Below are 26,559 nucleotides of genomic sequence, written 5' to 3'. Positions count from 1 at the left end.
TATTTTACAGCACAGTTTATTTCTTTAATTACAGTCGTCATGTAATGCGCCTCTTTCCAAACAGCAATTCCCTTTGACCTTCGACCTCCAACGCCAGTCCATCAAGCCATAAATGACCATCACAAATGTAAATAAAGTGACTTTATGATACAATGCAGTGTATTTCTTTCATTACAATACAATAGCACATTAATTATACATAGAATAAGGTATGTTGTGTGTAGTTTTAAGGCTTATTTGGTTGAAAAATATATTTTATGGAAACCCGGGAATGGATTATTCCCATTTTAATGGTTTCCTATGGGAATTTTTTTTTTAAGATACACACTTTTCACCTTACACACTGTCTGGGAACCAATTAAGTTCGTAAGTTGAGGTCTCACTGTATGTAAAATGTTTGAAAATACACCATTGATTTCGGGTGCGCCTTCCACTCCGGTCCGCCTTATACACTGGAAAATCCGGTAAATTATTCATATGCTGTACCATGACGGTTTTGAGATGCCTTATGACCATAACAATATTTCTGTGTCCCAGGTGAGGTGTCTCGTTCCTTCCAGCGCACCCGCTGCTACGACTCCACCCTGTCGGCGCTGGTGCGGACCGGCGTGCGGCTCCTGTGGAGCGAGGGACCCCAACAGAGCGCCACCTTGCTGGTCGAGCTGGCGCAACTGGAACGCCGCAAGGGGCAGGCTATTGCCGCGCCATCTCCAGAGCTGAACGGGGAGCGCGGGCAGCAGGACCTTCAGTTCTACTTGAGCCTGCCCGCCGTCAACTATGTCCACGCTCTTAACATGAGCCGCCGCTTTGAATCGGTTGCCCAGCTCATTAACAGGTCAAACGCACATCATATACTTTATAGTGACACCTCGACATACAAACGCTTGAGCTCACAAACTTCGCGCTGTGTGCCAAACCACACAGCGGTGGCTGGCGGACTAGTTTTTGGCAGATGAACACCAAACCGCACGGTCGAACGGCACCACGGTGGCTGGCGGACTAGTTTTCGTCACCACTTTTGTTTGAGTGCAGATGTGGTTTGTTATCGAGTGGAGTACTCTTGCTATTATGGGACCGAAAAATACCCCACCACAGGCTAGTGTTAAGCCTAAGAAGAAATTTTACAAAATTACGGTCGAGCAGAAGAAGGAGATTATTGAAAAACACGAACGAGGTGTGCGTTTGTGTGACTTAGCGTCCCAGTACCAATATGCTAAGTCAACCATTGCTACGTGTGGCTAAGGGTGTTTCTGTGTTGTCTATGCAACGGTCTCAGGCAATAGAAGAGGTTGAAAAACTTTTGATTTGGATTATTTTTTAAGCAGCTAGTAGGGGACAGTGTGAGTGAGGGTATTATCGCTGAGAAAGCACAGCAACTTTACTTGGATATCATCAAGAGACAACTTCATCACTGACCATCACAAAGGTAAATAAAACGACTTTATTATTCAGTACATTTTATTTCTTTAATTACAGTACAATAGCACATTTATTAGATATAAAATAAGGTATATTTTGTGTAGTTTTCAGGCTTATTTAATAGAAAATTATGCTTAATGGGGACCATGAATGGATTATTCTCATTTTAATGGTTTCTTATGGGAAATAAATGTTCGGCAGACGAACATTTCACCTTACACATACTTTCTGGGAACCACTTAAGTTCGTGAGCTGAGGTATCACTGTATTCGAAAAGCAAGCAAGAAAAATGGAGTTAGGCTCCTTGAGTTGTCAGGGTTTAAAACTGTCCTGTTTTTGTGTGTTCAGCTCAGTGGAAAGCCTGGAGCATGGAGGTGGCATGAGTAGATTGAAGGCTGAGGAGATCTTCCGCTTCCTGCGTTACAACTGTGATTCCTGCCTTGTGGACAAAGCAGGAAAGTCCCGTGAGATGGTGACGCACACTCTCAGGATCTAATGACTATTGAAGTTTTTTTTCTTTCTTTTTCTTTTTTTTAATTTCTTTTCCAACAACTGCTGCTTTCTTACAGCGAGCAGCACTTGCACTTCAAGCGTCATCATGATATAAGCCTAAAATATTTTGCACAACATTTTGCATTGTGCGGTAATAGGCATACTATTTATTTTATAGAAATGTATGGAGCAGTTTCTACTGATATGAACACAAAAAAAATGACTATGTTTAAAGGCATGGCAATGTATATTTCAATGAATGTCAAAATACAAATAAAAACAGATTTTTTTTTAAAGCCATTTTTAGTATTATGGCATGATGTATTACTATATTACCTGAATTTGATTTTGTTGCTGTAAAAGCCAACAAAATGATCAGGAAAAACACAAATTGGACAAAACACAATTGCGCTGTATTTACGGGGAAAAAAAACAAGTGGGACTCAATCGTGACATGTTTTTCACTTGCAATTTCTGAGATTACAATTCATGTGGACCGAAAATATAACTGTTTTTATTATGGTGCAATATTGTTTGTTTTTCCTTTGTTTTTATGGGGCGTAGGTGTAACATACTGTTGTAGTTGCATTTTGAGATAGAAAGTGTGGTCATAGAACAAATTAAATGTCTAAATCCTCTCATTTTTGGCACAATAATTACAAATGGAAAATTAAGTGTTTTTTTTTTTTGCTCATTTGTATTTCTGAAAATTTTAATGTCAAAATATTCCATAAAAACCCCTCAGGAGCATAATATTTTAAAGAAGGAAAATTGATAATCTCTGAAAATTATATTTATTCTTGTATTGTGATAAACTCCGTTAAAAGAAAAAAAATAGTATACAGTAAAGTCTCGTTATATCGATATCGGATATATCGATAGTCCCGGTTATATCGATACTATTTCTATGCACGCATGGAGAAAATTACATGCAAACAGGGTCGGATATATCGATAGTCCCGGTTATATCGATATTTTTTCGGACTCCCTTGAATATCGATATAACGAGACTTTACTGTATTTTTGAGCTCATAGAAATGCAGAATGTGATGTGCCTTATATGGAAAATGTTTTATAAATATCATTCATTTAACGTGCGTTTTATAATCTGGTGAGCCTTACACACCGGAAAATACTGTACAAACATACAAAATCTTGTGATAAAATCATGAAAAATCCCCTACACCAAAAAAAAAAATCCATTCAACACGTCCCTTTTATTGGCAATCAATGACACATTTGACAGCATTGCGGCACAGATGATATTGCAACAGAATTTGTATTCAAAACGGTCATAAATAATCTAGTGAGAGAAGAGTAGAAAAATAAGTCAAATTTTCACATAGATGCGCATCATTGAACACCGGCCGCCTGCTTTGACACATGCCTGACAATCTTTTGGGGTCAACCAGAAAAATCACATTTTTTTTTTCTTTTTCTTTTTGAGACATTCAAGACTGCCGTTACACATTCTCCGCATCGGCCATTTGGTTTCCAATTTACACTGCAGTGGGATGGTGATCACAAAATTTAGACTGGATGTCATCAAGACTCGTTTCTTTTTTTTGGGATTTTTTTGGTGGGGGATTGAGGACACGATCACAGAGGAAACGAGAGAAGAAACTGGACTTGACTGTGATGAGAAAGTCCCTCGGTACATTGTCTTGATATAGTTACTTCAATATCAATACATAACTAGCAAACACAAGTTGGTAACAGCATTGTGCTAACATTTTTTTTCTCAACAGTTGATTGATTCACTCATTTTGCTATGAAATTCAACCAGGAGCACAGATCGTTTTGGGGGTTCAAAAAGGAGGTACAGTATTAGAAAAGACACCCAAAAAAATGACAAGGTTGTAAGCTCAGAACACAAATGTCACATTTTCATATATGTACAGTACATGGAACCATCTGAGGTGGGCGTCTCAAGTCATGACCTTTACGTTTTTTTTTTTTTTTTTCCAGTGACCGAGAGAAATAAATCTAGCAAATTTGCGAGTTTGAATCTAGCAAATTTGCGAGTTTGAAGCTAGCAAATTTGCGAGTTTGAAGCTAGCAAATTTGCGAGTTTTAATCTAGCAAATCTGTGACTTTGAATCTAGACAATTTGCGACTTTAAATGTAGCAAATTGTGACTTTAAATCTAACAAATTTGTGACCTTTAATCTTGCAAATTTGTGACTTTGAATCTAGAAAATTTGTGACTTTGAATCAAGCAAATTTGCGAGTTTGAATCTAGCAAATTTGTGACTTTAAATCTAGCAGATTTGTGACTTTGAATCTAGCAAATTTCCGAGTTTGAATGTAGCAAATGTGTGACTTTAAATGTAGCAAATTTGTGACTTTGAATCTAGCAAATTTCCGAGTTTGAATGTAGCAAATGTGTGACTTTAAATGTAGCAAATTTGTGACTTTAAATCTAGCAAATTTCCGAGTTTGAATGTAGCAAATGTGTGACTTTAAATGTAGAAAATTTGTGACTTTAAATCTAGCAAATTTGTGACTTCAAATCTAGCAAATTTGTGACTTCAAATGTAGCAAATTTGCGAGTTTGAATCTAGCAAATTTGTGACTTGAAATCTTGCAATCTAGACTTTCTCAGAATAATACCCCATCTCTAAAAAAATACATTTCAACCTGGCCCTAATGCTCTTCCATAGAAATGTCAGAGCCCAGATTTATCTCTTTTAGTTGGCTAGCGAACAAACATACAGTATGCATTTGATTGCAAAAGAAGAAAAGGAGGAAAAATCCCAAGTTATTCTTCAAACCTAAAATTGGGAAGTTAGGTTTTACTCGAGTCACCCAGCTCTGGTAACCCGAAAATAAAGTGTAATGTGGCGCGAGACAAAAACAAGCTTGTAGTTTGACGCGGCAAAATAAGTCTGATTAAGGATTGACCAGCAAAGGCGGCGAACATGAGGACAGAGCAGCCTTTTCACACAATACTCCGCATCGGAGTAACTCCCGTAACCATTTTTGCTCTTCTTGAATGAGCATTTAAAAAAAAAAGGAGTAATACAAAACAGACTACTGTATATATGTACAAGTGCAGTTTTATCTGACTCACTGATCATTCTTAAATATGTATTTACTTACACCTGTCTGATTTGTAGCTCTAATCGCGGCCGAGCTCAGATGCTGCTGGCCTGGGCGGCCTGCGGCTGCAAGGGCGGCATGGGCGCCGCCTGCGGGTCGGGCCCCGTCAGGATGCACTCGTCGTCCTTCCGCATGTACAGCAGGAAGAGAGTCACGGTGGCGAAAGTGGTGGCGTTGACCGGAAAGGCCCGCAGCAGCGTGGAGGTGAGGCCGCGCGTGAACACCCTCCAGCCTTCCTTGCGCACGCTCTTTCGCACGCAGTCGGCGATGCCGTCGTAGCGGTGCACGCCGCCCACGCCGTCCGCCTGCAGTCGGGATTTGATGACGTCCACGGGGTAGGTGGAGATCCAGGAGGCGATGCCCGACATGCCGCCGGCGAACAGCAGCTTGGGGATCAGGTAGGGATCCTCGGGCTCGCAGCCCAGCCGGCGCGTCAGCACGTCGTACGCCAGGAAGTAGACGCCGAAGCCCGGGGTCTCGCGCAGGAGCGTGGTGACCATTCCGCGGTTGATGCCCCGGATGCCTTCCTTGTTGTAGATCCTCAGCAGGCAGTCCACCGAGTTCTTGTACATTTTCCTCTTGGACTTCTTCTCCCCCGTGCCTTGCATCTGCATGCGGGTTTTGGCCAGCTCCATCGGGCAGCAGATGACGCACTGGATGGCGCCGGCCGAGGCGCCCGCCAGGAACTGGTTGAGCGGCGTGTCGCGGCCCAGCTTGCGCATGGCGTTGCCCTGCACGCCGAACACGATGGCGTTGATGAAGGTCAGGCCCATCATCGGGGAGCCCAGGCCTTTGTACAGACCCAAGGTCTGCGGAACAATGGGAGATGGTTAGCGTTCAAGGTGGCCTCAACCCGGTAAGAACAGCTTGACGCTATTTTACGACTCTCCTGTCCAAATTTCCCCTGAAATAAGAACTCTTGCTTCTAATCTAATCTTAAGAACCACTAACTCATTCGCCGCCATTCCCGAATGTATTCGGGTTTTGGCTTTTCTAGAGAGGGAGGTGCAGATAAAGCGCTGGTCAGACCTCTGGCAATGTTTTTCCCTCCCACAGCATTTTCCTTTTGTCCATGTTAGCGCTTTGTTACAGCATCAGCTGTTGTTAAAGCGCTATACAAACCAATATGTACCTATTGTATTGTATTGTATTTGGACAGCCACCCCCATTTCAAGCTCAGATAACTCCAGACCAATATAACTTAGGAATTAACTCTTTTTTTTCTGATGAAAGAAGAGAGTCTAAGGTTTCTTACGCTGCATTGAATGTTTATGTAGTCCTAAAAGTCAATCTTCAATGGGTCCCGGAATTTGAGTGGCAATGACAAGAACCCTGGCACTGGTGTGGACACATTTTTGCATGTCTGGCAGTGAATGAGTTAAAATATTGCCATGTCATGACCAATAATAATACATTTTCCATTCAGAAATACATTAAAATCATTTGACATTTTCCTGGCGAAAAATAATTCATGTGCTTTATTCGCTACAAAGTTAAAATGATTGGATCTCCGCTCAGAGACAAATGTGCAAGTTGGGGAGGACCTCCGTTTAGCCTGCATTGTTCCTTTCAGCACAGAATTTTGGCTTGGCAGTACTTCTTTGGAAATTAAATCATCTGACACGTAAGCTTTGGGATAACAATGTAAATGGAATGTCAAACTTATTCGGTTCCTATTCTTCTCTCTTGATGTGAACCACGACACCAACAACAAAAAAATTTAGACCAATGCTTTTCATTGAGTATTGGTTAACTCATTCACTGCCATTCACAAATTTATTTGAAAATATAAATATTAATTGAAAATATGACGTAAAGCGCCATTTGCGTTTTGGTTATTCTTGCTTAGGTGCTGATAAAGCACTGGCCCGACCTCTGGCAATGTTTTTCCCTTCCACAAGGGGGCAGCATTTCATTTTTTTCCCCATGTTAGCGCTTTGTTACAGCTTCAGCTGTTGTTAAAGCACTATATAAATCAATATGTATGTATTGTATTTTGGACAGCCATCCCGATTTCAAGATCAGATAACTCCAGACCTATATAACTTAGGAATTAACTCTTAATCACTTTTTTTCTAATGAAAGAAAAGATTCTAAAGTTTCTAATGCTGTATTGCAAGTTTATATAGTCCTAAAACTCAATATTCTGTAGGTCCTGAAATTCGAGTGACAATGACAAAAACCCTTGCACTGGAGTGGATACAGTTAGCTAGTTAGTAAGTTTGTTAGTTAGCTAGCGAACTAACTAGATTAATTTATCTACCTATCCAGCTATCGAGCTATATGGCTAGCTGTCTATCTGGCTAGCTGCCTGGCTGGCTATGTATTAGCTAGCTAGCTTTCTAACTATTTACTTCCGGGTTGAGTGAACGTTGGCGCATGTGGCTGCCGCTGCTCACCCACAGAAAAACGTCATCCTATGACTAAAGTGACCTTGAGTTTTGAAAGGCACTTATAAATGAAATGTATTATTATTATTATTATTATTTGTGCACGTCTGGCAGTAAATGAGTTAATGAATGCATTTACCGTATTTTCCAGTGTGTAAGGCCCACCCAAAAGCCTTGATTTTCTTAAAAAAATTATTGTGTGCGTTTTTGCAGGTGCGCCTTATATGTGAAGTAATATTGAGCCACAACAGGTCTCACCACGACTGTAAGCATCCAATGACTCCACCCCCCCGTAGAATTCGTGCATAACCAGCCTCCACTGTAGCGCCTTATAATGTGGTGTGCCTTATAGTATTCATATATTATATTTGGAAAACTTTTATATACAGTATTTATATATTATATTAGGAAAACTTTTATATACAATATTCATATATTATATTTGGAAAACTTTTTTCATTCATTGAAACTGCACCTTATACTCCGGTGCACCTTATACACACTCCACTGTGAGACTAATAAAGGCAAATCCAATCCAATCCAATCCAATACACTAGAAAATACGGTATTTATTTTCAAATGCCCATATTTGATCAAAGGCACGTTATACCATCCCCCCGCTCCCTTTTATTTTCAACCCGACATGATTTGAATGTTATCGTAGTTCCAATGTATACGACTCCACGTGGCGCTTTCAATGTAGCGTGATATCCAAAACTGAATTTAGCCCTCTGAGAAACAAGCTTCCTTCCACCGCTTTTTAACCTCAACGTCCTCTCACACTGGATGTCTCCCGACGCGCTAGCTGACGTGGCTAGTCACATTGTAATCGGACACCCTAATCAGCAGCGCGAGTGGCCTTGAAGGCAAAGTCGAGGGCGGGAATGACATTTTTCCAGTTAAGCTTACCGACTCTTGGCGCACGATGGACTGGAAGCAGTGTAACGTGCCACGGTAGAGAGGCTTGTCCGCATTTTGAACCTGAAGCCGCACCTGAGGACCAAATTGACTTGTGTGAGCTTTATTATCATGATGTCACATCACAATGTAAAACAGTTCTAAAAGGGGAAAACAAGCAGGCAAAACAGGGTAAAAATAAAACTATTGCATACGTGCAAAATTAGATTTTTCTTTTTATGGGGGGGGGGGGGTTGTGTGTACATGTGTCCTTTTCTGTGTATTTATTTTTAACAAGTCGTGTACAGCTCAAGACATGACAAAGCGCAGGGGTGTCCAAACTACGGCCCAGGGGGTATGAGTGGCATTGTGTTGTTGTTTTTAACTCATTCACGTGTTTATTCAGGAATTAGAAATGAGCGCCATTCCCAAATTAGTTCGTTTTTTTTTTTTTTTTTTGGTTGGGGGCCAATAAAACACTGGCCAGACCTCTGGCAATGTTTTTCCCTTCCACAAGGGGATACCATTTCCCTTTTTTCCATGTTAGCGCTTTGTTACAGCTTCAGCTGTTGTGAAAGCGCTATATAAATGTATTGTATATGTATTGCATTGTATTTTGGACAGCTGCCCTCATTTCAAGCTCATTTAACTACAGACCCATATAATTTAGGAATTACTCTTTTCTGATGAAGGAAGAAAGTCTTAAGTTTCTTACACTGCATTGAATGTTGATGTAGTCCTAAAAGTCAATATTCTGTGGGTTCTGGAATTTGAGTGACAATGACAAAAACCCTGGCACTGGAGTGGAGACATTTTTGTGAATCTTTTGGAAGTGAATGAGTTAAAGGCCCAAAGCAAATACTAAAAATATCATTTCTTCTGTTCCATTTTTTTCCCGGAGCCACTATATACTAATTAATCCATATAAAATGCACTTGACATGAAACACAGAATCTTGCAATTGAGCCGCAGGCGCAATTTTTTTACTGTCATCTTGGTGTTGCTTACTTGGTGAGTGATGCGGGTGTCAGCGAATGAGAGTGTCGCGTTGGCTGGCTGTTAACTGGCTAGCCAATCTGTGTGTTGAATAATTACGTGAATTGTAGCCACCACCAACTTAATTTTCCCTTACCACGTACCACAAAGCAATTTTTAAATCTGCCGACAACTGAACTACTAAAACAATAGTAGCATTTACTTGAAGAATGTTACGAAAAATTCAATTTCAGAAGTAAAACTTGTTTAATCCACTCTCTTTAACAAAGTCCGATTTGTAACATGAATGATCCTCAAATTAACATCGATTTAAAGGACAACCGACGCCTCCGGACAAGTTGCGTCCATAATTTGTAAAATCACTTGAAATGACTTCGACTGAGCGTATTTTACAAATATTCCACGGCATATAGCTATATTTTACGTTTTAAGACTCACGCTGAATATTCAGGAAGTCTTGTTTTCGAGTTGATGACGATGCCTGACATGACGTCACGTCTGGAAAGCCCCTGACCGAGAAAGTGACACACAATGCATTTTGGGTACTTTGTTTGGTCTGAAAACTTCGTGTTGATGGCGAAAGTAGAAAGAACACACATGAATAACGTGATGGTGAATCGTTGTGTGTTGCACCAAGACAACTATTTGATATTCGCTGACACAAATTCCTAGCAGACAAATCAGCCCATTTCCAACAGAGCTTGGGCGCCATCTTGTGCATTTTCTGGGACGCTACATTGGAGTCCTGACGGCTCAAATTGATATGGGAGGACTTCTTTAATCGATTGCAAACATCTATGCTTTCCTCTTCAGAACTATTTGAGTCATATTCATAACTGGATGAGTAACAAGAAAGCATCTTCTCCGAATCTGAAGCCATTGTTTTGATTCTAGAGCAAGGCAAGACGTCCTGGCGCGACGTCACAAACAACGGGGCGGGACCTTTTGAAACTCCGGGGTCATTTTGAGGTAGTTTTGGGACACTTTAACTCATTTTTCTGCATTTTCTGCATTTGACTACAAATATCAGCCTGTGTGTTTTTGGTTATTTTAGATGCTATAAAACGCTTTTCTGATGTCAGTTAGGAAACAAAAATTGTGTCGGTTGTCCAGTTGCTCTTATTTATCTATTCATATATCTCCTGAAAAAGCTTAAACTATTTGCCCCATCACTTTTGACAGAAAATGGGATGTTTGTAGAACCAGCAGTAAAAAGAAAAAAAAACTGTAAAATACTGTTTTCTTTATTTAAAAAAATAATACTTGAAATAAAACAAAATAAATCCATATTGGCTTGATGAATGGATTTTATCCCATCTAATTAATTCAAATAGAAGTACCGGTATGTCAAAGTTGCCCTTGCATCATTCCACTTTTCTCTGCGCGACCCTCGGAGGAAAAAGTTTGGACACCCCTGACATAGAGGGAGAGAAAGAAAGACCTGGACTTTACTTACTAGGTCCCAATTCCGTCGAGAGGTTGTTTATTTCTCTCTCTCATCTACAACACAGTGACACTGTTGCTGTTAAAGACAGCCCCCCTCCCTCCTCCTCCAGCATCCCGCCATCACCCCAACCCAAGCATACATATTCACAGCAAAGTACACAGGAAAGAGCCAAACACCAAGAACGCTGCCGTGTCATTCCGGCCGCAAACGCGAATGCAAATGTATGTTTGTGTCCTGAAGATTCACTTTCTTTCCCTAAAAGTCCTGAAAATGATCTCACAAAAACAAAGTACCTTTCAAATATGCAAAATAACCTTTCATTTGACATTCTTAAAAGCCAACCACATCATATTTGCTATTCTTTCATTCATGCCCAAATTCATGGATTTAGTGGAGTCAATTTTCACCTATTCCACAAAGCCTGGTCCAATGTAAAATAAAATGTCATCTTGTAACTAATGTGAAATTCCAGAAAAATGGGAAGTCAAAGTTCACCAGGAAAAGCACTTTAGGAACACCACTCAAAACTACAACGTCCAAAGTAACAAAGTCACAGAAAAAATACATTAAAATACCTGCTCCAACTTCACTAATTTGCTTCAATTTAACATCAGTCAACAAAGGCTACGCCCATATTTACAATGTCATATGTAACAGTGGATGAAACATTAAGGCTTGTGGTAAAACTGTGAATGGTATCATGCACCTGGTCGGCTGCAGTCATTCGTTTGAATAGATAGTTCATAATCATAAATTCCCTTCTTTGGGTTAAAAAAGAGTCACCACTAAATTGTCCTAAAAATAAACCAATAAACTAATCAAATGGATTAATTGTCCAACCGTGTTTAACTTAACTAACTTCCTTCCACTTTAGTGTCCTGACCTCTCCTGCTTACAACCACAGTGGAAGTAGATAAACAAGAACATCAAATGTGTATCTAATAGTTAACCAGGAAAATCTGTTTTTAAAGATGTACATTGAAACGATTTTACAAAACACACATAAAAATTGTTTCAAATTTTCATTGTGTGTTCTTGTACACTAGGGACGACAAACTCACCTTTACTGTGTCAAACGGATGTCCTACCAAAACACCAGCAGCACCTGGAAACATTATTAAAAAACACACATATTTCAATATCACTCATCTTTAGTCTATATTAATGTTTATTTGTCACACACCATTGGCTAGTTACCTGTCATTATGTGGAATTAGAAACAATATAAAAATGAATGAAATTGCTCCACTTTAAAATATATGTATAGAAATATGTATAACTAATTGCAACAAACCATTGGCAAAAGACATCAACAGATTGTGTTTTTTGGGGGTCTGAGCATATTTTTTTTTATCTGCAAATTTGACAATACCTAAAAGTGACGTTGCAGCGGTGTTTGCACTGCATTGATTTTTAATTTTTGGGAGAAAATAACCTCAGAAAAAAAAATCGGCGGTTCCAGGTTGTTCCTGACTTAAGTATATTAAAAAGAATAGCGTGTCCACCCCCACACCAATTGAGACTTATTCTTATTATTACAACATAATACTGTACAACAAATAAAGATCTGACGAAGAACCACTCCTGTTGGGTGACAAGTCTTGGAATGTAACATGATGATGAGTCATTGACGTAATATGTAGCTTTCTGTCCAATTGAGCTTAATTTTCCATTTTTATTAACTTATTTTAATGTCTCGACGTATGAAAAGTACATTTGGATGGATGTATGAAGCAAAGCTAGCAAGGTTAGCATAAAGCTGTGAAACTGGCTCGCGTGGCAAGGCTAGCGGCGGTGGCACACTGGCTAGCCGCCCGCTCGCCGCCACTGCTTTCTTTCTTACCTCCCACGCAGCCCGCGGCGAAGTCGAGTGCCATTCCCTCGAAAGTCCACCTTGTTTAAATCGTAAGAATAAGTCGTCGTTGTAACGACCGAATCACTTTTACTTTGGCTACAAACTGTATTTCCGGCTGACCTCGAGCGATTGACAGACAATCGTCCCCCCCTCGCTCCACCAGCTAAGCTAGTTTTGCCCCGTCGCAGTGATGCTGGAGCTACGCTCGGGGGAAAAAGTCTTTCGGGGATAACAACGTGGACGAAACGTTTTATTTTGCCCTCTACTAAACCTTTCTATTTCTGTATCCCAAGGGGAGGGCGGACGCCGGGAGTGGAAACGCGGACTCGTGTTTGCCCTTTTTAAGGCGGTCCAATCGTGTGTCCGGTAGCAAGACAACTCCCCTGGCCCGCACCGGCCGCCCCTTGCTCGCATTGGTTGCCAGCGGCTCGCAGCGTCCGCTCGGCTTCGAATCACAAGTACCGGCCTAGAATCAACATTGTTATCGCGGCGGACGTCATCAGTGCAGGATGAGCGCTAAAATGTGACACACGGGTTCAAATATGGGTACACGCTGAGTGCTCACGTTGGTTGCAGTGGTGACATTTATATACGACGCACGCACACACACAGCTCACGTTGTTTGAAGTGGTGACATTTATATACAACGCGAACACACATTTCAGCTACTGTGCACTATTCATGCAGTTTAATCAGCACCTGGCTATGATATAGTATGACACACCTGATGGATTATCATTGTTAAGAAGGCCCTTTCTCAGTGGGCTCAACTCCCAAAATAATTAGTCTTTTCTGTCCCAAACTGGACATAACATGTATTTTCCGTCAAACCCAACGCTGATCCGGTATTCGTCACCTTTGTTCATTAATGTCAGACAACAGGTGAATTGTTAATTGCTGATTCAAAATTTAGGAACAAATGTTGCTGTTCAGCTGTATCGAGGATATGTTAAAATGTGTGAACCAGAACTTCATATAATCCTATACAGTATAACCTTCATATGTTAAAAAAATACGTTGATTATGCTGTGGGTCATTTTACCCTTATGTAAAAATCCACACAAAACAGTCAAATAGGGGACATATTTTCTATCCCATTGGGCTATTTTAGAACTGTTTTGAAGAAAGGAAAAGGAAAGGATATCCAGTGCTTTAGTCAACACAAAAATGGAAACGGGCAAACATATGTGGGTTAAAGCTCAAAACGGTAAAAAAAATATGTTCATTAGTCTACTGATAACAAATAGCTTGTGAAATGAGAAAGTTCATCACCGTTGAAAGTTGAATTGCTCAGGAGGAATACACAACACCAAGTGTGGGGAGGAAAATGGCACAGTACGGCACTATCAATATCTTATCTGCGAAGGGCTGTGGGAGTACTTTCCTTTTTCAGGGCTAGGACAGTACACTATCATCAATGGAAAAAATATTTGAAGGTCTTGAGCTATTTTGGAGACTCACTCAAGAAACACATAGCTGCAATTTGATTGACAGGTTGATTCTCTAAACAAACAAACCCTGAGGTTGTTTAGAAAAGACCAGGTGCTTTTTAAAATCTCCTTGGCTGAGAAGTAAAGTGAGGGGAGCACACGGAGTGACGGAGGTAGATGAGAGAATTTCTTACATATATACATTCCTTTTTGTAGTTGATTAATGCGGATTGTCTTAAAAATATGGATATGGTGCTGCTGCATATTAGTCAGCCACCAAATACATCACAAGCAGCGTTACCGAACTGTTCTAAAAATAGCTCAGCAGTAATGTAGTGTGGCTTTCAGTTTTCTTTCTTTCAACTTACCATGTTAAACATTTCTTAACTGCCATTCATGAATTTATTCGGAAATTTAAAATATGACATAGAGCGCCATTCCCGAATTAGTTCGGGTTTTGTTTTTTTCTTGTTTGGGTGCTGATAAAGCGCTGGCCATGGCCTCTGGCAATGTTTTTCCCTTCTACAAGGGGGCAGCATTTCCCTTTTTTTCCATGTTAGCGGTTTGTTCCAGCTTCAGCCTTTAAAGTGCTATATAAACCAATATGTATTTGGTATTGTATTTTAGACAGCCACTCTCATTTAAAGCTCATATAACTCCAGACCCATATAATTTAGGAATTAACTCTTTTTTTCTGATAAAAGAAGAGAGTCTAAGGTTTCTTACGCTGTATTATATGTTTGTGTAGTCCTAAAACTCAATAGTGTGTAGGTTCTGGAATTTGAGTGACAATGACAAAAACCCTGGCACATGAGTGGAAGTATTTTTGCACATTGTCTGGCAGTGAATGAGTTAATGTACCAACTATTCAATATTTTACAGAAAAAAATAATTCGGTTAAATGGCCCAAACATGTTTTACTAACACAAATATTTTTAATAAGACAATGTAACACTCTAATTGTAATACTGTAATTGTCCTATGCCAACTAAAATACTTGACTGACATAAGTAGTATTTTCCGGCGTACAAGATGCACCCAAAAGCCTTGATTTTCTTCAAAAGATGACCTTGCGCCCTATACGCAGGTGCGCCTTATATGTGAAGTACTGTTGAGCCACAACAGGTCTCGTAACTACTGTCAGCATCCACCAAATCAATTTTCCCAAATAGAAGTTGTGCGTCACCCGCGCCTCTACTGTCACACCTTATAATGTAGTGCGCCTTATATTTGGAAAACATTTATATATTATATTTGGAAAACTCTTTTCATTCATTATGGTCTTATAGCCTTATAGTCCGGTGCGCCTTATATATGTAAAAAGTTTAAAAATACACCATTCATTGGCGGTGCACCTTATACTCGGGTGCGTCTTATACACCAGAAAATATGGTAATATCTTTAATCTTCTTTTGTTGTAGATGGGAAACAGTCCACTGTGATGCAGTGCAGTTCCAAACCACGGTAAGCCTGTGCGATTGGTGTACCTTATGAAATGTTCAGAAAGTGGACTAGTCTCACTCCAGTTGGGTCAATCACTGTTTTCTTATGTGGAAATGGTTCACTGGAACAGCGTTAGACTAAATATTTAAAGGTCATCGGGTTTTGGCTAAGCTCACTGGCTATCAACCTGAACTTTGAATCAAGTCATGCTAGCAATAGGTTTGTGTGTTATGCTGCAGAGCCAAGAATGGGAATTTAATGAAAGTGTAACATTTCAAATAGTAAAGCGAGCAATTTAAATCAGGGTTTAAAGTTTATGAGGAAAAAGTTAACCAACTAGAGTATAATACCAGAGTATTATAAAACGAGTTGTAATTATATCGATATTTAATCCCAAACTCTACTCACCATTATTGCAAAAACACAACCTGTGCACAGTAATAACTAGCCAAGTGTATTTCTGACATGTTTATTGTAATCATTTACAACTGTTTTCCTGTGGTGGCGTATTCAAATGTCTCTGATCACGGTTGTTTTGTCGTTAAATGTGAACCCTGACACTTGTAACGTGCCAGTCCCCCCAGACCCCCACATATGGCATCATTGCATAACCATTAAAGTCAATAAAAAATAAAGACGTACCCACATAGTTGAATTAAATCCAATTGATTATTGATGATTCAGTGTCCGTGAAAAAAAAAGGGACATTGATCTACACCTCCACCCCAATAATAATATTAATCCATTTCATTCCTAAGCGCCTTTCAAAACTCTCAAGGTCACATAACAGGATTACGTTTTTCTGTGGGTGAGCAGCGGCAGCCACATGCGCCAGTGTTCGCTCAACCTGGAAAAACTCAGATAGAAACCTAGCTAGCTAGCTAATAGATAGCTATAGCTAATAGCTAGTTAGATAGCCAATGTTTCCTGACTCAATTAGCTAGCTAGCCAGCCATATAGCCAGCTAGCTATGTATTCCGTGATATTTTGTTTTTGGTGAACCCAACGCTCAAACATTTTATGAGTAGCAAATATCGGTCACCGATTGTTTTTTTAAAAATAATATGACAATACTGTGCCATCCCAAATTAAAATTAAAATGGAGTGATCACTTCGTTCAGCTTATAGTCACCTTTTCCAGTTTTAAATTCAACATGGAGATGTGTAGGCACGTCTTCCAGAACAGATAGAAATGTTCCTTTCCCTTTATAATAACATGAGCTGAGATCACGATGCAGTTTTTTGTTTTGATTCATTCATCAACTGAGTTAGTTAGTGGTTAAAATTCAAAGGACGGGGTGTCATGAACAGCTTGACTGTCTCGTCCGTAACTTGCTTGCGTCGCTCCTGATGCTCGGCGATGATTGGTTGCAGGGTTTCGATCAATGTCTTCTTCAGTTCTCCTGTTAGAAGAGCGCCGCTTGTGTAGTCCTAAACGCAACGTCAGTGACACAGAAAATGGAAATCAGAAATGGTGGTCATCAATCCGTGCCGTGTTGATTCTCACCTGTTTGATCTTCTCCAGCTTCTCATCGTCTTCCAGGAAGAATGTCAAGTACATGAAGGAGACGTCCACGTCTACGTTGCCTCCATACTTCCGGTGCTCCTCCACCGTGTCTTTCCCCCCGGAAAATGCATACTTGTTGATCTGTGAGCAATTATCATCGAAAGTTATTTGACTGTAATCCGCAATATTTCCAGGATGTTATGTTTACTAATCATTTTCATGACAGTATTCAGGGTAACCACCTGAACTCATTCACTCCCAGCCATGTGAAAAAATGTGTCCACTCCAGTGCCAGGGTTTTTGTCATTCTCACTCGAATTCCACAACCCACAGAATATTGAGTTTTAGGACTGCATAAACTTTCAATGCAGTATAAAAAAACCTTAGACTCCCTTCTTTCATCTGAAAAAAAGAGTTAATTCCTAAATTATATGGGTCTGGAGTTACATGAGCTTGAAATGAGGGTGGCTGTCCAAAATACAATGCAATACATACATATTGGTTTATGTAGCGCTTTAACAACAGCTGAAGCTATAACAAAGCACGAACATGGGAAAAGAAAAATGCTGCTCCCTAGTGGAATGGAAAAAACATTGCCGCAGGCTTTGGCCAGCGCTTTATCGGCACCCAAGCAAGAAAAACAAAACCCGAACAAATTCAGAAATGGCGCTCTACGTCATATTTTCAATTCCCGAATAAATTCGTGAATGGCAGTGAATCAGTTAAAATGACAAGAGAAACATAAGTTGCACCTTATTTTTGATCTGTTTTGCCGTGTCTGTGAGAAAGATGGACGAATTGGCATCGCTGGCGCTCATCTTAGTCTGGGCCCCCTGCAGTGCGGGGAAGAAAGTGGAGTGCAACAGGGCCGGTTTAGGGTAGCCGATCCTTGGGGCGACGTCGCGGGTCATTCGGAAGTAAGGATCCTGCGGAGATATGAAAAATGGTGCGCTGTAATATTGTCCTTTATAAAAACACACATTCATAATGTAATGAAAGAACACATAGAATAATTTAAGAAAATAATTTCTCCATTTTATTTCTCCCCTTAAAAAGACACTTTGCTGCTGCTCCTTTGCTCCAATATAATACATCCGTTTTTAAGAATTGTTCCCCAGTAGTAAACGATCACATAACAGCTCCAAACTAAAACCCGACTTTGTTCGATAACTGTTCACTGTGTACAATGAGGGTAACTTCAGGTTAGGGCTTATATATGAAACAACAATAAACACAAAGATATCAAGGTATTTCAAGACAATATGAATGGACTTTGACAGTTATAAAACTCACATTATGGAGACTGTACATACAGTAAAGTCAAATGCTTGTTAGTACATGAACATGGCCTTTGACGCTCTCTGAAGTGATTGTGACTTATATACTGTATATTCAGAAATAGGCCTTTTGTCCCGGCGCCCACATTTGGAATGGAGGATGAAGTACTTTTATAGCAATACTGCCACCTAGTATACAGTCTAAGTAAATAAAGTGCCAATGGACATCTATTGCACTAGCAATCGATCTGGCTGGTTCAGTTGACTGTGTTGTTCACACACCATGCTAATGGATGGGATTTCTAAATGTAAAGGACAAAGACAGAGGACTATTATTATACAGGGATGCAACTGAGAAATTAAAAAAGGGGCCCCTTGTGTCCGAAAAGGGGGCCAAATGGGAAAATAGATGTAGCCCGACTTAACAAGATTGCTGAAGTACACAAAACTGATTGGAATGACATTGATTGGAGCATGATACAGTAAACAGTTAGCAAGTGAAGTGCAACCATGCAGTCATGTCAGGGATGAATGTAAATCTCCTGGACAGCTTCTCAGCTTTTTGGCCCCGAAGGATCTCATTGAAACTATTCCTGAAGCGACAAAGTTGCTCCAGTTCGTGCTCACTGTTCCAGCTACTACAGCATCAGTGGAGCGGTCATTCTCAACACTGAAAAGACTGAAAACATACAGTCGGAACAGGACTGATCAAGTATTAAGCAGATTCTTTACTTACTGTCTGCAAGTAAAGAATCTACTTAATACTTGAAGGTGTAGGTGTTCAATTAGCTCACATGTTTCGGCGACTACTTCCGCCTTAATATTAGATATCAAGTAGACACGATGAACTTAGTACAACGGGGACTGATCAAGGACGACTTTCTTCACTGGCAGTGATCTCCATTGAGACAGAGAGACTTGGATAATAATTATAAAAACGTTATTATTATCGTGTTACCTTTACTTATAAATGATATAAGTAAAGGTAACACGATAACGTTTTTTTAAATATTTTTTTCTATGCTACACTTTGTATATAGTATATAAAGAATGCTGACATGACATTTTAAATAAAACACGTTAACTGTTGCCAATCAAATGGTGAATAAGCTACTCTGTGGAGTTCATATGTTTGTAAATCTGACTGTGATGACGTCAGTGCCTCACCAGCCATGAACCTCACCGCACGTCACTGTTGCCACAATAACTAGAGGAGTGTGGGTACAGAATCTTTGGCAGTGGAGTGTACTTTCACATATCTCACAACGTGGCTGATCTTCAAATTTTGGATGAAAGATTCACGGGCACGTCTCATGCTCAAGATTTGCTGACTTTTCCTGTAAACACTGACCTGGTCTATGGCGCACGGGATGAGACACTGAATGTCCTTTTTGTCTCTAAAGATGTGTGGGAAAGAGTTACTGAAGGAAGGGGCCGCCTGGATAGCCGGGAAGCTGATCTTTCCTGAGTAGAGCAGATGCAAAGAACCACGATGATGAAAACCTTTAGAGGGTTATTGGACATGGACATGGTCATCAAATCATCATATCTTCATTAAGAATTCAGCGGATTGGATTGATTGATCTCTTCCAGAAGCTGAGGTAACAAACAGTTTGCTGTCTTATTTACAGTATACACATACATGTAATTGATAGTAATTATAGATTATTTCCTCTCTTCTGCTCAAAGTCAACCAAGGCCTTAAAGGACAACTGACATAATTTTTTTGTTTCCTAACTGACATCAGAAAAACGTTTTATAGCATCTAAAATACCCAAAACACGCAGGCTGATATTTTTAGCCAAATGCAAAACACCAATCAAAATTACTTAAAATGTGCTAAAACTGCAACAAAATAAGCTGCGAATTGGGCATGTTCAGAAAGTCACGCCCCCAGTTCGTGACGTCACGCCAAGACGTCTTGCCTTGCTCCAGATTCAAAACAATGGCTTCAGAGAGTTCAGATTCGGAGGAGATGCTTTCTTGCTACTCATCAATTTCTCCACCGCGAGACGAATAAAGGCAAATCCAATCCAATCCAATCCAGTTATGAATATGATTCAAATAGTTCTGAAGAGGAAAGCATAAACGTTTGCAATCGATTAAACAAGTTCTTCCGTATCAATTCGAGCCGTCTGGACTCCAATGTAGCGCCCAGAAAATGCACAAGATGGCGCCCAAGGTCCGTTGGAAATGGGCTGATTTGTCTGCTGGGAATTTGTGTCAACCTTTGTATGGTGGTACACTACTTTGTTTTTCATTTGGCAGCCTATCTTTTGGATGCACTAATTTTTGCCTTAACGTGTTTATCGGTTTCAAATAAGTAGGAATTTTGTGTTGCCAAAGGACTCTTTGTAATTTTTCAGAAACTCCTGCAATGTAAGGTACTGCTACTCCTCTCCTTTTTGTATCTTGAGAATTATTGGTTTCATTCCCTATTCTTTCTTTCTGACATTTGTTGAATGTCAGAAAGAAAGAATAGGGAATGAAACCAATAAATAATAACCACTGAGGGTACGCACAGTTAGTGAGTGCTCTCCTGATATGTTTTGACTCCTTTTCTCTACCTTCAATGCTTGTTGGTATTAGTTTAGCCCTGTGCTGGAGGGTTCTGATAACTCCTAGTTTGTCTTGTAAAGGGTGGTTAGAGTCAAAAAGTAAGTATTGGTCAGTGTGCGTAGCCTTCCTAAAGACTTCAGTTTTAGCACTCTGTCCTCTTTTATAATTACTGTACAATCCAAGAAGGCTAGTTGGTTCTCTTTAATGTCCTCACGAGTAAATTTAATGTTGATGTCTACTAAGTTGAGGTGATCTGTGAAGGATTGAATTTCTTGGTTTTTAATTATGACAAAAGTATCGTCCACATATCTAAACCAGTGTCTAAGTTTTGTCCCCGGGAAGGATGTGAGGGCATGTTTCTCCATCTCTTCCATGTCCAGATTAGCCACTATGGGTGAAACTGGTGAGCCCATAGCACAACCATGAATTTGTTTGTAAAATTTCTCCATGCTGGACAGATGTCCCAACCCCAGCAGCAGTCTCAGTGGTGAGGCCGAGACTGCTGGCGGACGTTTCTCTGCACGAAAGAACCAAACTGAAACCGGATCACATCTGCCAATTATTGTAGGGACCTATCATAGCTGTGTCCGGCGCTGCCATGTCTGGACATTAGGGATATATAAATGGGGCCGATACGACCAGTAAGACTTTAGTTCGCTGACGAAGCGAACTCTTGGTTAGGAGGCGAAACGTCCGAAACCTTCAAAAAAGTACAGATGACGGCTGAAGAAACCTTCTCATCGATGGACCACTCCTGTACGACTGAGAGCTTACACAGACGTATTATTATTATTATTTTCTTGCGGAGGTGCCGAAAGCGCTGATGAGACCTGTGGCAAAGTTTTTTTCCCTTCCATAAGGTGGCAGCATTTGCCTTTTTTACAGCCACCCCTATTTGCACCTCATATTACTCCAGATCCATATAACTTAGGAATAAACTCTTTTTTTTTCCTGGTGAAAGAAGGGAGTCTAAGGTTTCTTACACTGTATTGAAAGTTTATATAGTCCTAAAAATCAATATTCTGTGGATCCTGCAATTTGAGTGAAAATGACAATGAATGAGTTAACATTTAGTTTGTTGCATTTAATTGCGTTACCAATGCAGTCGCTATCTGTGAAGCCAAAGATGCCTTTGACTTGGTTGAACGTCACATGCTTTTGGATCTTCACGACATTCCGGTAGAATTGTGGTGACGCTCTGTGGGTAGAAGATAAACAAAAATACGGTGACAAAACTAATGTGGCTTGGACATCCCGAGACAAGATGGCCACCAGTCACTCGTTACCAACCCCATGTAGTCGAGGTCGGAGAAGATGAAGGTCTTGTTGACGTCGAAACCGCAAGCGATGATGTCCTTGGCGTTCTCCACTGCGAACTGGTGGCACTGCTCCAGCGTCAGGTCCTTCCACAGGTATTTCTCATCATCTGTCATTTGGACCACCAGGGGGATATCAAACACATCCTGCAGCCATCTGCAAAATGGATGTTACCACTTGTCGAATCGTCAAAGTGCAGCGAAATGATCTTCAAACAACTGCAGACTCAGTCTTGGCTGGATAGAGCTGCTTAACTCACTTGGTGAAAATAAAGGGGATGAGGTGGCCAACGTGCATGGCTTGCGATGAGGGACCTCTGCCAGTGTACAGGAAGAAGGACTTGTGCTTCTCATACGTGTCAAGCACTTGATGCATGTCTCTGTAAACACAATACAGCAGAGGAATCCTTACAGATTCTTCTCAAAATTGCATTGAATTTTTATTTCTTTGGACAGAGCTGGCCTATTGATCTGACTTTGTGTGTTAAAGGCTCACTAACCGATGTGAAAAGAAGATTCCTCGACGAAGAAAGTGGTGAGCTTTTTGTCCAGTCACTTTCTCTATTCTGTCCACCAGTTCTTGGTCGATTTTACTACTGCCAAAGCGCACTAAAACAAGGGGGAAAGCATGGTAGGAAAAATCCACTATATGTACGGTTGAAGAGATGAAACGTGACGGCCAAAATAGCTTTTTTACTGAAGTGCAATTTGATAAGATGCTTTGAAAAAAATGACAGCTATTTTTTTTCAATTTCATTCATTTTTTTGTTTTTTTGTAAATGCATTTATTTTCATGTTATGATATCAGCTCATAAAATCAGCATCATTATAACCACCTTTTCCCAACAGGAGAAGACAATTTGATCTCACCAATCAATTTGTCATAATCGACGCCTTTTGCGTTGTTGGTGGAGACGCTCCAGGGGTTAACTTCATCATCACCGTCATCGTTGTTACCATCTGCTGCCAGACTGTTTTCTGAGCTAAGTGAATTTTCGGATGGAGGACATCCTGCTTTGTAGTCTTGGCCCGTCACCTTTTTGTAGTCTACTTTCAGTTTGAGTAAGAACTGAACCGCCGCATCAATTTCAGCCTGGAGAAACAATATTCACGCAAATAATGGAACAAACAGAAATAATATTGTCTCACTGGTATATAATACACACTGTCATTCACTTATTGTATTTATACACATGTATATGACCTCCTCTTCACCGCTTAAATAATTATTTTTGTCGCGATAGCCAGATGAAGCCTTCCGACCTGGAGCGAGAAGTTAGGCACTTGGACTACCTCTCGCAATTTGACCTTGAGTTTCGCCACGTCCAGGGGGCTCAGAACGAGGTCGCAGATGCCCTTTCTCGAGTTGAGATCAACGCGATCCAGTTTCCCGACGGTCTTGACTACGATGAGATGGCAGCAGCTCAGGTACGAGAAGGTCTGGCCGACCATGCCACCGATTCCAACATCATCGCTGTCCCTCTACATAACTCTGGCTGCACAATCCTGTGTGTCCAGTCCGACGGCGTCCCTCGACCACTGGTTCCCGACTCTCTGCACAGTCTTTCTCATCCTGGAATTCGTGGCACGACCAAGATGCTGGCGAAAAGGTTTTCCTGGAAGGGACTGCAAAGAGACGTGCGAGACTGGGTGCGCGGCTGTCTACGGTGTCAACGCTCAAAGGTCCAGCGTCACACGAAGTCACCCATGGGAATTTTTGACACGCCGGATGCCCGGTTCAGTCACGTCCATATAGATCTTGTCGGACCCCTTTCCCCCTCCCGTGGCTTTCGGTACTTGTTGACTTGCGTTGACCGCTTCACCCGATGGTGCGAAGCCCTTCCCTTGTCCGACTGCGGGTCCGAAGCTGTTGTTGGTGCTTTCCTCCAACATTGGGTCGCCCGCTTTGGGTCACCGAAGACCATCACCACCGATCGTGGAGCCCAGTTCGAGTCTGCTCTATTTGGCAAGCTGTGCAATTTTCTGGGATGTCAACGGAACCGGACGACTGCCTATCACCCAGCTGCGAACGGCATGGTGGAACGCCTCCATCGTCAACTGAAGGCCTCCCTGATGTCTGCCGACAATGCCGAACACTGGGTGGATAACCTGCCTCTGGTGTTGTTGGGCATCCGCTCCACGCTAAAGCCCGACATCAACTCGACTCCAGCGGAGCTGGTATATGGCACCAGTTTACGCCTGCCTGGTGAGCTGCTCAACCCGACCGACCCTACGACTGCTGACGTCAATGATCTGCTCACCCGCCTCCGGCAGTTTGCGCTGGCTCTGCGGCCCCAGTCACCGCGAACATCGTACCAGCCGACACACGTTGATCCCGCACTCCTAACATGTACGCATGCCTTCCTGCGGTGTGATCGGGTGCGTAAGCCCCTACAGCCCCCTTATGATGGCCCGTATCCCGTCCTCTCCCGCGGTGAGAAGACGTTCCGGATTCAAATCAACGGCCGCGAGGATACAGTCTCCATCGACCGACTCAAACCGGCAGTCGTAGAGCACACGTTGCCGTGCTCCCGAACATCGACGTCGGCCACCCCACCAACGACGTCCCCCGTGTCCGGTGATCGACCTTCTTCGTGCCTGGCCTCTCCGTGTGGCCGAATGACCCGGAGCGGCAGACGTGTGCATTTCCCAGAACGTCTCGCCTCCTAGCGGCTCTTCTGAGTGCGTCCAGCTCGTTTTTTCCTGCGTCGATTTCCCCGACTTCGGATCCAGGAGGGGAGCCCTGTGGCATCACCGGTGCGCACCGCAGCTTTAAGCTTTAATGTCTTTCAATTCCTTGATCTCCTTGATGTGCGTCTCACCCTGACGCATATCACAGGCTTGACAATGGTATAAAAGCAGCTGTCGTGGGACAGGGAGATTCAGACTCATCTCGGACTCAGACCCAGTCAGACGCACCGCTCGCAGAGACCTGCTCAGCATCGCACGGAGTTTCACAGCACGACTTGCTCGACTCTACGCCACGATCAAGCTCTGCGCATCATCTGCCTGGAAGATCTGACATCGAACCTACTTACAAATAAAGAGAACCATCAAACTCGTTGTTGGCGAGCCAGCCAGGAGCATTTTTTCCCTCCTCCTCAGCCCAATCAACTCTCCAAATGGAAACACCCAGATTTCCCAGCCGCCCGTGAACCCGGCATCTTCACAGCAAGACCCCTCAAGCCGAGCTCCCGATGGGCCGCCACCACCCGTGGGCGCCCCGACCCCACCGTAACACTTTGCCCGCTTTCTGTCCGAAATAGAAGTATTTGGTCTTTGTTCTTTTCCTTGCTACACAGCGCAGCGATAAAGCTTGTCGATCCTCTCGCCGTCTTTTTCTTCTTCTTCTTCTTCTTCTTCTTCTTCTTAGTAAAATGAAACTTAAATACCATAGAGCAGGAAGTCAATCTCTACCGGAAGTCACAACAGCCCAACGCAATGTTAAGAAAATAAAACACAGCCATCTGCTGATGAACTACGGGACAGCGGTCATAAACAAATGCATCAGCTGCAGTTACAGTACTTATAAATCAAACCCGTTTGTTAACGAGGGAAGTAAAAAAGGCCATTAACTCTGGATACAAACAAAATTAATTCCTTTCATGACTTTTCTGCTGTGAAATGTAAATTTCTCCACTGCGAGACTAATAAAAGCAAATCCAAATCCCAAAAGAGGCTCAGTACTTACTATTCGCTCCCCACTAGATGGTACTATATTGTACACACTGCACATTTAATTCCGCCGACAATTGAACGACGTCTGAGAAACATACCTGTATTTTTTGGATTTGAGTTGATAGGCGCCTACCTTCTCAGCTTTAGCCGATTTGAGGCTCCTGACTTTATCCCCCTGTTCTGTCAGTTTTTCAAAGAGTTCCAATGGACTCTTGGCAGCATCTCCTTGACAGTCTGTCATCTTCACTGGGTTCATAAAACGGACAGTTAAATGAACTGAACAGCAGCAACAAAGTATTTAAAATAGCCGATAAGTATTTAATAATGTGGTGTCATTACTGTAGCACCTGCGAAAGGGAACTGCCATGATGTGAGTGATCAGCCTTGATACAGGCTCGTTATAATGTAGATAAGCGACAATATCACCATGTGACGTGTCAAATCAACTGGTTAATATTGTCAATAAAACACGTATTGTTCATATGCAGGCGTTTCAAAAAAGAGCAATTCAATGTAATTGTGCACGTACCGTGTAATAATAGCGTTACACTGCCGGCTGCTCACCCATACAACTTGCATCAGCATAAGAGCGACTCGATGGTCGGTTGAAATTCTTCCCGAGAAATATATAGTCAATTAATAGTTCCCTTTGTGAAGTTATCTCTACACTTGTCTTTTCGCCAAAAGAAACGTTTGAATAAAACAGATTTTATATTAAGAATAACAGTCTGGCGAGGTTTTGGGTTTCATG

The 26,559-nt window shown here is 41.5% G+C and overlaps 3 protein-coding genes and 1 long non-coding RNA gene across 9 annotated transcripts in view; 2 read left to right on the top strand and 2 right to left on the bottom strand.

The window, feature by feature from the left end:
* The window catches only part of fancm (FA complementation group M), a 46,323-nt gene extending 43,771 nt beyond the window's left edge, over positions 1–2,552 (top strand). For both annotated transcript variants that reach the window (XM_089004606.1, XM_089004605.1), the window contains exons 23-24: positions 538–835; positions 1,768–2,552. In XM_089004606.1, coding sequence (XP_088860732.1) covers positions 538–835; positions 1,768–1,915 — 446 coding nt within the window. In that variant the 3' untranslated portion in view covers positions 1,916–2,552. The remainder of the gene's footprint in view (positions 1–537; positions 836–1,767) is intronic.
* Positions 2,553–3,109: 557 nt separating this feature from the next.
* Positions 3,110–12,999, bottom strand: slc25a29l (solute carrier family 25 member 29-like). Its single transcript, XM_089004613.1, has 4 exons — positions 12,587–12,999; positions 11,805–11,848; positions 8,313–8,396; positions 3,110–5,822 (listed from the first exon to the last, which is right to left on the bottom strand). The coding sequence occupies exons 1-4, from the start codon at positions 12,618–12,620 to the stop codon at positions 5,049–5,051; spliced, it is 936 nt and encodes a 311-aa protein (XP_088860739.1). The 5' UTR covers positions 12,621–12,999; the 3' UTR covers positions 3,110–5,048.
* On the top strand, positions 5,746–16,085 carry LOC148893573 (uncharacterized). 2 transcript variants are annotated; one of them, XR_016116018.1, is made up of 2 exons: positions 5,746–5,869; positions 15,450–16,085. It is a non-coding gene; the product is annotated as an uncharacterized LOC148893573 (long non-coding RNA). The 2 variants fall into 2 exon arrangements; XR_016116017.1 differs by lacking the exon at positions 5,746–5,869 and adding an exon at positions 11,885–12,490.
* A 619-nt stretch (positions 16,086–16,704) lies between these two features.
* wars1 (tryptophanyl-tRNA synthetase 1) lies at positions 16,705–26,445 on the bottom strand. Of its 4 annotated transcripts, none has more exons than XM_089004609.1 (11): positions 26,338–26,445; positions 25,942–26,054; positions 23,001–23,223; positions 22,631–22,739; positions 22,391–22,510; positions 22,105–22,287; positions 21,912–22,012; positions 19,607–19,719; positions 17,731–17,904; positions 16,979–17,119; positions 16,705–16,902 (listed from the first exon to the last, which is right to left on the bottom strand). In XM_089004609.1, exons 2-11 carry the CDS (start codon positions 26,047–26,049, stop codon positions 16,744–16,746), a joined length of 1,431 nt encoding a protein of 476 aa, XP_088860735.1. In that variant the 5' UTR covers positions 26,050–26,054; positions 26,338–26,445; the 3' UTR covers positions 16,705–16,743. The 4 variants fall into 4 exon arrangements, with proteins under 4 accessions (XP_088860735.1, XP_088860736.1, XP_088860734.1 ...); XM_089004610.1 differs by having other exon boundaries at positions 25,942–26,049; positions 26,338–26,356; XM_089004608.1 differs by lacking the exon at positions 26,338–26,445 and having other exon boundaries at positions 25,942–26,064.
* Between the last annotated feature and the right edge of the window lie 114 nt (positions 26,446–26,559).

Source organism: Hippocampus bargibanti, linkage group LG09 (genome assembly GCF_051943395.1).
Source record: "Hippocampus bargibanti isolate YZ-2025 linkage group LG09, ASM5194339v1, whole genome shotgun sequence".
Lineage (NCBI taxonomy): Eukaryota > Metazoa > Chordata > Actinopteri > Syngnathiformes > Syngnathidae > Hippocampus > Hippocampus bargibanti.
Note: the sequence above shows the minus strand (reverse complement) of the source record. Positions and strands in the feature narration are given on the sequence as shown.